Consider the following 12,688-nt stretch of genomic DNA (forward strand, 5'->3'; position numbering starts at 1 on the left):
GTTCTTCTATGGCATCGTGAAGCACCTTTATTTTTAAGAGTGTAGCAGTGCTATACATTGAAGTCACTAAAGAGCAGTATATACAGTACTCATGACAACAGAGAAGTGAAGCGGTTGACTATAGAGAAAGCAGAATGTACTTTGGACTATAATGACCTCATGCAGAATATACTATAGAGCAGAGAGTAATACAGACTATAGAGAAGTAAATAAGCATATAACTACTATTGACTACAGAGGAGTCCTACAGCTGTACGGAATGAGGTGTCGCAAACAATAGAGAAGTCATGCAGTAAGTCATGCAGTGCTGTACAGGGACTCCCACCTGCAGTGGAATTCCAGCCAAACTTCTCACCCACGCTCAAAGTTTCCGTGAGCTGATTGCTCTCACCATGGAGCCCTCACAACAACAACATGTCAAAACTTCCTCCCGACAACACAACATCCCCTCGCTCTCGACAAGTGACACGGCGGCGACCGCCGCTGATGTCTTCTTCACACGCACGGCAGAACGTTTCTGAATCCGACTCAGGTGGAGCAATATTGTGAGGTGATACAATTTCACGTTGGTTTAAAGGTTGTGTGAGACCATCCAAGGCGGTAGGCGCTTATGTCCACGCGCTGTACAGCGCCACCCGTCGGCCCCGAGTAAAACTGCAGCGCCTCCTCTCCTTCCTACTCTCCAATGTTCACAGCTCGGCCGGAGCCCGTCGTCTTCCCGGCTCCATTTCAACTGGATTTTTAACACTCCTAACCACCCCAGATCAGGACAGGACCGCGTCTAAGGTAAAGAAGAAGCTCTAAGGGACTCGTAGAGTCCACATTAGGCGGGGTAACATCGTCCTTTCTTAGTGTTTTCAGGTCTGAAGAGAGGGGAGCTCGAAACTGACTTCACGCATCAGTTGGTACACCATGCTGATACTGGAGTGCCTCCTACCATAACAAACCTCTTACAAAGGATTTTAAAAGATCCAATCTGAATCTTTTCGCCCCGGCGTGCGCTAAACCACTCGATTTTTCCTCGCTATCCGCTCGCGATATCGCCTTGTTCTCCTAAAGTGAAGGGGGTGGACATGCTGCGAATAGGTGCAATTATTGCTTTCCTTTGCAGCTCTTCAAATCTCCTTCTTCTCAGCGATAGATTCTGCTGGAACCGCCGTGTGTTTTTCTCGTTTACTCTCGTAAGCTCAGCCACTTGCACCTATTCGGCAGATGGAAAGCGAAAAAACTCAAGGCTCTTTTCGCGGAGGAGGGTTTTGTGAACGTGTGATGGTCGCTGCAGCTTGTAACATTAAGCGCAAAACTGATACAATGTATCGCGGATCCATGTGAAACGTCATAATGGTTGCAACAATGTTGCCGCTGCGCTATTTACAAATACTATCAGCTCAGTCGCTAATGGATTAAGTTGCGGTGTGTGTGGCTTTACGTGTGAAAACGTGGACGTTTTGTCCTTCAGAATGACAACAGTTTGATGTAATTGGATCGGATCGGATCGGATCATCTATAGATACGTTTGCTTGGGTTTTCGGAGTCCAAATACTGTGGATTCATTTTGATTGTTGCTCTCATGGCAAGCCGTTTTAACGTCTGGTCCTTAAAACTAACAAATACCTATTTTAATGTTTACTAGTACTTCTTGTAATTACCAGTGCAAGTAATCCAACACTGACTAGTAGCCTTATTAGATACCCAGTGATGACTAGCAATCATTCCTGTAGTGACAGTGATTATTCCATTCACTGGAAACAGATTTCTGTGGGAATCTGTGATTCAGATATTAGATATTCACTTCCAACTATGGAGCATTCCAGCTGTTGCAAGCACCTATTCCAGTTTTTCTAGTACCTGTTTATTAGATACCTGTGCGTATTAGTTTCTTGTAACTATTCAAATAGTTGCAACTATTTCACTTTTCCTTAAAGGCCTGTTTGTTAAAGACAATTGTTGCTCGAACATTTAGATTTATCCCTTTGACGGATGCTTTTATCCAAGTGACCTGCATTGCATTCATGTTACACATCTTTAATTGAACTATTAATTAGCCATTCCGACTAGTGATCACATGTGACATTTACTAGTGGAAATTGGTCAGAAAATCTGAACTGGATACAAATAGATGCAGAAATAAATGTCAAAAGAGCTTGCCATGATTTTCTGATTTGTTTGTAGAAATCTACAAACAAATCAGTCTAAATGAAGTTTCTTCGATATGCCAATTTGTGTTTGCGTACCCTCCTTGCATCTGTTTGAGTTTAGAAACGCAAGGGTTCCAGAAGGTGTTGAGTTTAGGGTTTAAGTTTCTTCAAACCCAGGAGACTCTTGCGATCGCAGTCAGCCCTGGTTCAGAACCTCTTGTTGTCCTTTACAAAGGTGGAAAATGTCCAGTGAAAGACAACGGTCAGATGATGAAAGTCCCAGCACCAGCAGCGGCAGTTCCGATGCGGATCAGAGAGATCCTCCGGTGCCAGAACCAGAAGAACAAGAGGAGCGAAAACAACCCACGCCTCCACAACAGCAGAAGAAATCCACCAAACTGTCCAGCAAAACAACAGCCAAATTATCCTCCAGCGCGAAGAGGTAAAGCTGACACTTCTATCTTTTTTTTGGTTCTGTCAACACATTTAACAGTTTTTTTTTTATCATCACTTTTTGTGCATTCAACTTAATTTTCGCAATGCGCCAATTAACAGTTTTTGCGTCTGCGCCCCATACTTGAGAATAAAAGCACTAAGCTTAGATAATTACTTAACTGCTTGAGCAAAGAAGCCGTGTTATCGGCTTATATTTAATTTCAACGAACCACGCCGTGTTTGCTTAGCAAAAGTTCCTAGAACTTCTACGTAAAGTTGTTTGAGGAACAAGAGAAGCGAATCAAATCCGTCTGCCTCGTGGATGATTGTAAATGCACCCTCAAAATTAATTGGCATTGGAAAAAAAAAAAAAAAGAAGAAGAAAGGGTAACCAATCAATCCACATCAGTGCTCATTAAAACACCATAGGCTTTTTCAATGTGGGTGGAATGACAGATCAAAAACATAAACTGTTATTCTTAGAAAATGTCAAAAATCCTGCCCCGGCTCCTTTACACGCTGTTGATAATGCTTTAGTAACAGCACCAGAGCTGTGCATTAAAGCTCTTGTCAAATATGCCCGAGAACACCCCCCTCCCTCCCTCTGCCTCATTTGCATATAAGCTTTAAAAGAAAATCTTTTGTGCTTAAAGTGACTTAAACCCGCCGACGAGGGGTGGGGTGTGAGCTAAGGGGAGCGGGCTTTGAGCTGAGGTGAAGATCAACGGCGTGCGATGGAGGGAAAGGCAGAAACGAGCACGGCAAAGTTTTCCTGTTATGGGATTCGGGTTATGCCTCCGAGAACAAAGAGGAAGCAGCCATGTTAGCTGTGCTGAAGGGAGAGCCAGCCGTGCAGTAAACGCAGCAGAGGTAGAGGGCAGTGTAATTCCCTGGCTGCTTGCAATTCTCACAGCTTTCTCACCATCTCTCTCCCTTTCTCTCTTCTCTCCCTCGCAGAATCCAGAAAGAGCTTGCAGAAATCACTCTGGATCCTCCACCCAACTGCAGGTATGTTATTTAAGCGTGCTGTCTTATATTATTCCTTTATGGGCTGGTTTGAGAATGGATCGCTGTGGGAGAGAACTGACTTGTTGGAGTTTTTGACTCGTTTTAAACTGATGGACTTGCGCAGGACGGATATGGCATTTTGCTCCTCGGCTTCAAAGAGTTAGGAAGGATAGTGTTTTTTTTTTTTTTCTTCTTTTCCTCTGAGCATTATTGTTGCTGATGTTCCTGTGGTCTTGCCGCTGTTGTGTTTTTAATAATATGGCAGATGCTGCTCCGAAACATATGGCTTTGATTTCACATCCTCATGCTGAACTTACTGCTGAACCCCCATCTGTTTTAATGAGCTGACCTAGAGATGCCAGAACAAGACGAGGGAGCTTTTAAAATTCCCTCTGTAGCTCTTGTGTTTTTTTATGCTTTGAAGGACGGCAGTTTTCTGATTGTTTCTTGGTGTTTTTTTTAAAGTCTTTTCATTAGATGAATTTCTTTGGAAGAGTCTCCTTTGGTTGGTAATATTCTTAACAGTCTGTGTTGGATATGTGTTTTGGCTTTCTGTAATATTGAAAGAGATTTATGCTTATTGATTTATGCCTGTCAAACAAGATTTTATAGACGTTGTGTCAAGTATTGGCTGTGTCTGAGGTGGTTTGATAGTGTAAGGTTGCATTTATTATTTATTTCGAAAGGATGCATTAAATTGGTCAAAAGTGACAGAAATCTTTACAGAAGATCATTGTAAGAGCCTTTTTAATGCTTTATTGATCAGGGAAGACTTTTTACACAAATAATAAAAAGCCAACTGTTTTTAACATTGATAAATATTTCTTAAGCATCAAATCATTATATTAAAATGATTTCTGAAGGATGATATAAGTTATGACTAGAGTAATGGCTGCTGAAAATTCAGCTTTGCCATCACAGGAGTAAATTGCTTTTTAAAATGTGTTAAGATAGAAATGCAGCGTAAAAAGGAAAACAGTTTAAACTGTAATAGTATTTCACAATAATCCTGTACGTTTGATTAAATAAATACTTCTAATGTAAGAGACCTCTTTCAAAAACATAAGAAAAATTAACCATACAATGTATCTTTCAGCCGCTCTAGTTTTTGCCATTGAAAAACCACATTGGTTGATGGGTGTTACATTTAAATCAAATGTCTGTCGAACAGAGAGGCTGTAAATGTCAAGTTTCGCTGGAATGTGAACCCTAAAAAAAATTGTATCCCTGCTGTGCAACAAATGCATTTGGCCTTGTAGCTTTTTGTTAATTTAGCAGTCAAGGAGAGTGCTAGAGCGTCTCGGTTACCCAACATCAGATAAAGCCGAGTGCAAGTCCAATGTCCAAAAGCAGGCATTGAATACAGCACGTTCATTTGATCCAACGTCAAGTCAGAAACTCCTCCAGCAACTGGTCTCAGCTCAGCTGACAGGTCATGCACTACTGAGTCTACACACCAGGGCTGATAAAGCGCAGCGGATCCAAAAATGTACCATGGTATGATATTATGTTTTTGCATGTTTTAGCACCTGACCCAGATGACAGTGTGCTGCTGCTGTTCAGCACGGTTTAGGCAGTGTGATGTGAAGCGTAAAAGCAATGCATTGATGCATGAGATTCATTACATATGTTTTAAATAGATTCACTGAAATTTGACAGTTTCATACTGTGATGTATCTACAAATTAAAACTAGATTTGATGCTTAAAGTAATGGCGTTCTTTACATTTTAGCAGATTTTTGCTTAACGTACAGTGGCATGCAAAATTTGGGAACCCCTTGCAGAATCTGTGAAAATGTGAATAATTTTAACAAAATAAGAGAGAGATCAAAATGCCTGTTATTTTGGAACCCTTGGTTCTTAATACTGTCGATGATCCATGTCTGTTTTTTTTTTGTTTTGTGATGGTTGTTCATGAGTCCCTTGTTTGTTCTGAACAAATAAACTGAGCACTGTTCTTCAGAAAAATCCTCCAGGTCCTGCTGATTCTTTCCAGGATCTTTTGCATATTTGAACCTTTTCCAGCACTGACTGTATGATTTTGGGATCCAACTTTTCACACTGAGGACCATTAAGGGACTCAAACACAACTATTAAAAAAGGTTCAAACATTCACTGATGCTCCTGAAGGAAACAGGATGCATTAAGATCTGGGGTGTGAAAACTTTTTGAATTTGAAGTTCATGGTAAATTGTACTTAATTTGTCTTTCGGGAAACATCCAAGTATCTTCTGTGGCTTCCAAAGAGCAGTACTAAATGGACAAAAAATATATTTTAACAATATAAGAAAAAAATTTACATTTACATCTTGTTCAAAAGTTTTCACCCCCCGGTTCTTAATACATTGTGTTTCCTCTTGGAGCATCAGTGAATGTTTGAACCTTCTGTAATAGTTGTGTTTGAGTCCCTCAGTTGTCCTCAGTGTGAAAAGATGGATCTGAAAATAATACAGTCACTGCTGGAAAGGGTTCAGCTATGCAAAAGATGCTGGAAATCTCAAGAATCTGCAAGATCTGGAGGATTTCTCTGAAGAACAGTGCTCAGTTAAACTGTTCAGAACAAATAAGGGACTCATGGACAACCATAACAAAACAAAAACAAAAAACAGTCATGGATCATTGAGGTAACTACACACAGTAAGAGCTTAAGAACCAAGGGTTACCAAACTTTTGAAGGGGGTTATTTTAATAATTTCAGCTATTTTTTTTGTCTTGTGGACTGTATGTAAATATCTTTTATGTAAAATATTTTACTCAGGACAGTGCTAAATAAAAAAATAACATGCATTTTGTATGATCTCTCTTATTTTGTTAAAATGATTCACATTTTCACAGATTCAGCAAGGGGTTCCCAAAATTTGCACGGTCTGAAATGTGTAAGAAATATAACACTTAAATATTGGTGTTCATCACACACACAAAACAAATTGGTGTACAAACAATTTCACCATGAAATTGCAAATAAATTTCAAGTAACACATTAAAAGCTATTGTATTGCTTTAGAAGAACTAAATTCTAGTAACATCCTGAGTCTTATTTACCTCTTTTGTGATTCTTTTATGGTGCATTTTGATCTGTTTTGAAGCTTGATTACTCACTATTTATTGTGATAAAAAAACAGCCAGAATCAGAATTTCTCCCCTTTTATGTTCCGTGGAGGAAATAAAGTCGTACATTTTCGAACAACTGGAGAATTTTAAATATTTGGGTGAAATGTTCAGAAACGAAAATGCCATGCTTTTTTTGAGAGGGCGCAACACAGCGTGCGCTCTGCCAGCCGTGAGATCAGTTCAGCAGCTTGGAGCCGCGAGCCAGAGATGCTGATAATGGTAATTGACAATGCAGGGATTTGGTGGCTTTTCATGGTCGGATCTGTGCAGCCACACAGTTCAGCACACTGAGATGTTTATCCCGTAACGTTCATCATTAGCTCCCTCACTGGCTCTTTTCTCAGACAGCATTTCCCTTGAGCGCAGTTTACCTGGAGGCTGACATATTATACTGATTTGTTGGTAATGTGCCACATCACATAGTATCTGTGGGAACATATCGCATATCACTCTGGGCTTTCGTATGGCTCTGAGTTTATTTCTTACAGCAGGTCTGGGCTTCATTACTTGAATGAAATGAAAATTTACGTCATTCCAAACCTGTATGCTGTTCTTCTTCCTGGGGAAAACCATAGGCATTTTTGAAGCGTTTTATTACACAGCTCTTGCCATACAGTGAAGTTTATACTGACCAGATGCTGTCAAGCGCCAAAAAAGATTAAAGGAATAGTTCACCCAAAAATGAAAATTTGCGGAAAATCACCCTTAAGCCTTCCAAGATGTAGATCATTATTGGAACTGCGTTATTTCAGCAATGCGTTACATCACATGCTTACCAATGGGTCCTCTGCAGTGAATGGGTGCCGTCAGAATGAGAGTCCAAACAGCTGATAAAAACAATATTATGGATAGAGAACTCAGTGGTTTGAAGTTAAAAACACCTTGATGGAATTTCAGTTCATGTGGAGTCATGTGGATTACTTGTGGATTGTAGACAGCTGTTTGGATTCTCAGTCTGATAGCACCCATTCACTGCAGAGGATCCATTGGTGAGCAAGTGATGTAATGCTACATTTAAATCTTTCAATGTATTTATTTATTACTGGAGGCGGGAGATCATGACTCTCCCTTTAAAGATTCTGAATCAATTCTGGAAACTTCAGAATTGCATTCTGAGAAATGTGCTTTTTCTTGGCAATGTGTACTTTCACTTGCTAGTGTGTCAGTTTTCTCTTTTCTAAATGCTCTACGAACCATAAAGGACAGAACAAAACATGTGATATGTTAAAATGGATCTGTGCATTAGTGTAAATGCAGCCTTTTAGATCTGCCATCTGTCATCAGTAATAATCAAACAGCAATAATGCTGAAAATAAGAGGAAAAGACATTGCACTAATGCCTGTCAGGACAACTTTTAGATACTGAAAGCACTTGTTTGTTTGTTTTTTACTGGTTGTAATGTGTTTTTGTTCCTCTTTTTAATTTATTTTGATTTTGAATTTACACTCCAGAATTAAAATTTCTTGTTAATTTATTCACCCCTTTTCATCCAAGATGTTCAAGTCTTTCTTTCTTCAGTCAAAAGGGATTTTTCTCCATATAGTGGACTTCAATGGGAACCAAAGGGCTGAAAGTCTAAGGGTGCCTTCACACATGTAGATCATTTGCTTTGTTCCAAAACAGGGACAAAAAAATTATTACAGTGTTGCCTTTTATTCTTGGTGCGGTTCGCTTTCACACAGCAAAGTTTCTGAAAGGACCAAAGTGTTAATACAAGTCACGCGCAAGTAAACTGTCCACTCATTGGTCAAAATTCCATGGTTTATTTTCCGGGATTCCACTCGGTTGTCATCCGTCAGGATGGAACAACAACGGCTTTACGGGCTTATCGTTGCATTTTTTTGTAACTGTCATTATATTAAATTTATAATTTTGAGCAGGAGTCCAGGATTCGTTGGGAAAACATTTTTACCTACTACAAAGAGCTTTGTGAGCTTTGATTTTGAATGGCGAAGATGTGCCCACACACAGGCATTCCCAGGTTCATTTTAAGCGTATTAGCAAAACACCAAAGCTACTGCTGTTCACGGAACTGTAATTACCCATTATACAATGTGATATAGCCTGGTTCGTTGGTCCGTTGGATCTGATAGCTTTCTCACTACAACCGAACCGCTCCAGAGTTCGTCTTCAACCGAACCTAGACCTCCTCGTTTAGGCGTTCTCGGACCGATTGTTTTGGTGCGGATCTGAGCGTGGTTGCCGTGTTCACATATGCCCAAACGAACTGAGCTAAGGGGGGAAATGCGGCAGGTTCCGAAACAAAGTGCCAGGTGTGAAAACGTGCTAAATTGCAGTTTCATTGCAGCTTTAAATGGCTCTACACAATCCCAGCTGAGGTCTTATCTAGCGAAATGATTGGTAATTTTCTTCAAAAATAAAAATGTATTTACTTTTTAACCACAAATGCTCGTTTTGCACTAGCTCGACCTCACGTTTTACATAGTTGCGTTAGAAAGGTCACGGGTAACATAGGCGGAAGTACCGACCCAGTGTTTACAAAGCAAAAATGCAAAGAAAGTTAAATGCCCTTTATAAAAAAATTTAAAACAACGATGACGGACAATTTTAAAGTTGGACGAGAAAATTAGATGGAGTTTTTCTTCCTACCCTACCATTCTGAACCAAAGTACCTAGACTAAGATCTAACCGCATGTGACATTTCCAATGTGATCGTGCAATGCGTGAAGTCGCAGACGCGCATCGCAGAGCTAGTGCAAGATGAGCATTTATGGTTAAATGTATATAAATATTATTTTTTTATCGTTTTGCCAGATGAGACACTTATTCCTCAGCTGGGATCGTGTAAAGCTCTTTGAAGCTGCATTGAAACTACAATTTGGACCTTCAACCCATTGGCCACCATTAAAGTCCACTATATGGAGAAAAATCCTGGCATGTTTTCTTCAAAAACCTTAATTTCTTTTCGACTGAAGAAAGACAGACATGAACATCTTGGATGACATGGGGATGAGTAAATTTAATTACTAAAATGAATAAAAATGAACAGATGTGATATTCAACAACTGTAAACTCATTCATTAATACGACATGTACAACAAGAATCGTTTTGGAACTGGATCATGATTCCCAGACTCAGAATCATGATGTACCTATTTATTATAAAAAAAACAGCTAGATGGAGCACAACTCATTTGCACAGTATACATGTATCTCGAGACAAATGTTTTGGGTGAGATATTCTTTTAATCAGGCAGCGCTCTGGTGTTTTTGTCAGCACTCCGTCAGAGATTGATAGCGTAAACTGCGCTTTTGTCACTGGTTTCACGCTGCTGTTGTAATAACTGTTTAGGCAGGCGCAGTTACGCTAACGTGTTTGAAATGATGTGTTCCAGCATGACTAAAGGGGAAAATGGTTATAGTGATTCACTTAGAGACACTTTCAAATGCTTCTGTGTTCAGGTGCTGCATCACTTTCTGCATTTTCCCCTCAAATCTCTGTCCAGCCACTTGCCCTGTCGCTGTGATTTACAACTAGATCTTTTCTAAGAAGCAGATTTTTAACAGCAACGTCAAGAGCGCTCTATGAGTTTTTAAGCAATCTATTAAAATTCATGCCGTGGAGCGAGAGGCCGATTGCTTCCCGGCATGAATTTGCATGTCTTCATAAAAATAAACAGTAAAACTCAAATTGCCTCTAAAGATGAACGATGGGTACTAGTTTAAAGCATTGCGTCCATGCTGAACAGGCAGAAAGAGGAAGCATTGCAAAAAGAAAGGGAAAAAAAAAAAGATCTCGCACTGTAGTCCCAACGAAGCAACTTGCAGATAAAAGCGCATTTGATTTTATGCTCAACGACTGGTGTGTAACTTCAGTCGTGGTTTATGGTTTGAATTGTCACATTTGTGAAAATATAACATGTGCGAGTTGTAAATAATTCCCCTAAGGCTCTTAATAACCAGAGTATGTTTGAGGAAGTAAGAGGCTTTGACATGAGCTTGCTTGGTGTGTTACAGTCTGTTTAGCTGTGTTTATCCCTGTCTGGTGTGTGTATGTGTTACGCCCTGGCGATATAGCTCTGAAAATATATTAATATTTTTCAGTTTTTTTGGTGATTTTTATTTTATTTCATTTCGTTGCACTGCATTGCAAATGTGTTTATAAACAATCAAGGCAAGTATTCCAAAGCATGTAAAATTCCATTTGACAACTTTTAAACTAACTAAATCATTGCTCTTTTGCTGCCGAGTTTTAAAGCAATAAAATAGTGTAATAAAATAATCACAGTTTTGGATGATTTTTATATAACAACAAAATAGAATTGCAAATGCATTAAATATTGTGTATCAGCCAGCCCTACTATGTGTTTATGCTTGTTCTGAACTCAGAAGTGCTGGAATTAGAAGCGTTTAAAGTGGAGTTTTGAGTTGTTGTTGTTTTTTTTTTTTTTTTTTTTTTTTTGATGATAGAATTCCTCAGAGTAAAGAGTTGCCATATTGGCCCTCATTATCAAAGCTCTCTCATTTGAGAATTGAGCTTTCATTCCTCTATTGAGGCATTTTTTCCCTCGTCTCTCTGTCTAGAAGTTGAGTTTACGTGACCCGCGGCTACAGTGCCACAGTGTTCGACTTGTTGAACATGTCAGCAGGCCTGGATGAAGGTGTTTAACACAGTGCTGATGCAACAGTTTGAAACACCCGCTGTAGAGAATCTGCTCCAGGATTTCTGGGTTCCTTTTTGTTCTTGTTATTTAATAAAGAGTATACTGTTTGATTGGTTTAATGTTTGTCGTTTAATCTGCTGTGTTAATGGAATCTCTTCATTGATTGACCCAAACCTTCTGCACCACTGGTGCACAGTCTCACCAGTGTGTGAACTTGTTAGTCAAGCAGGTATTCTGGCGGGAACATTGGCGTTTCAGTTTCAGTGTGGTAAAACAGAAGACTATTTTCAGACTTGGTACTGTTTGGGCTTGTACTATTTGTTCTGCAATACTAGAGTCTTTTTTTTTTTTAACTCAAGTACAATTCACACTACCATTAATAAGACCTTTTTTTGGAAAAAAACAAAAAAACAATTCAACAAGGATGCATTAAATTAATCAAAAGACTTTTACTAAGATTATATATATATATATATATATATATATAAGAATATAAGGTTCAAAAGAACAACTTTTTTAGATTTTAAATAATACAACAAAAAAAATCTTCAGTAGTATCACAGTTTCCTCAAAACTATTAAGCAGCACGACTGAAGAATCTGAGTGATCATGTGACACTAATGGGTTTTACTTTCAGTTTCACAATATTACTATTTTTACTGTGCTTTTTATCAAATAAATGCAGTCACGGATCCATTACATTAATCAAAAGTGACAGTAAAGACTTTTACCTTGTTATAAAAGAAAGAATAGAAAGTTCAAAAGAACAGCTATTTTCCATTTTTAAATAATGTCAAAAGTTCTATTAATCAAAGAGTCCTCAAATGTATTACAGTTTCCTCAAAAATATAAAGCAGCACAACTGAAGAATCTGAAAGATCATGTGATACTAATGACTGTTACTTTCAGTTTTATAATATTACTATTTTGTACTGTATTTTATCAAATAAATGCAGTCAAGGATGCAGTAAATCAATCAAAGTGACTGTAAAGATTTAACATTGTTAAAAATAGAAAGTTCAAAAGAACAGCTTTTTTCCATGAAAATATTTTTTTTTCAAAAACATTCTATTGATCAAATAATCTTGAAATGTGTCACACTTTCCTAAAAAATATTAAGCACACAGCTGAAAAATCTGAATAATCATGTGACCCTAACTGTTGTTTTCAATTTCACCGTATTACTATTTTTACTGTATTTTTATCAAATAAAGAATACAAGAATATAAGAATGCATTAAATTAATCAAAAGGGACAGTAAAGACTTAAATTGATATAAAGGAGAGAATAGAAAGGTCAAAAGAACAGCTTTTCTATTTTTAAATAAAAATGTCAAAAACATTCTATTCAAAGAATCCCTAAATTTATCA

At 38.4% G+C, this 12,688-nt stretch overlaps 1 protein-coding gene across 1 annotated transcript in view; it reads left to right on the forward strand.

The window, feature by feature from the left end:
* The first annotated feature begins 647 nt into the window (after positions 1 to 647).
* Positions 648 to 12,688, forward strand: part of ube2e3 (ubiquitin-conjugating enzyme E2E 3 (UBC4/5 homolog, yeast)) — a 54,644-nt gene continuing 42,603 nt past the window's right edge. Inside the window, exons 1-3 of the mRNA XM_051118332.1 lie at positions 648 to 786; positions 2,374 to 2,580; positions 3,531 to 3,581. Coding sequence (XP_050974289.1) covers positions 2,381 to 2,580; positions 3,531 to 3,581 — 251 coding nt within the window. The 5' untranslated portion in view covers positions 648 to 786; positions 2,374 to 2,380. The remainder of the gene's footprint in view (positions 787 to 2,373; positions 2,581 to 3,530; positions 3,582 to 12,688) is intronic.

Source organism: Labeo rohita, chromosome 9, assembly GCF_022985175.1.
Source record: "Labeo rohita strain BAU-BD-2019 chromosome 9, IGBB_LRoh.1.0, whole genome shotgun sequence".
Classification (NCBI taxonomy): domain Eukaryota; kingdom Metazoa; phylum Chordata; class Actinopteri; order Cypriniformes; family Cyprinidae; genus Labeo; species Labeo rohita.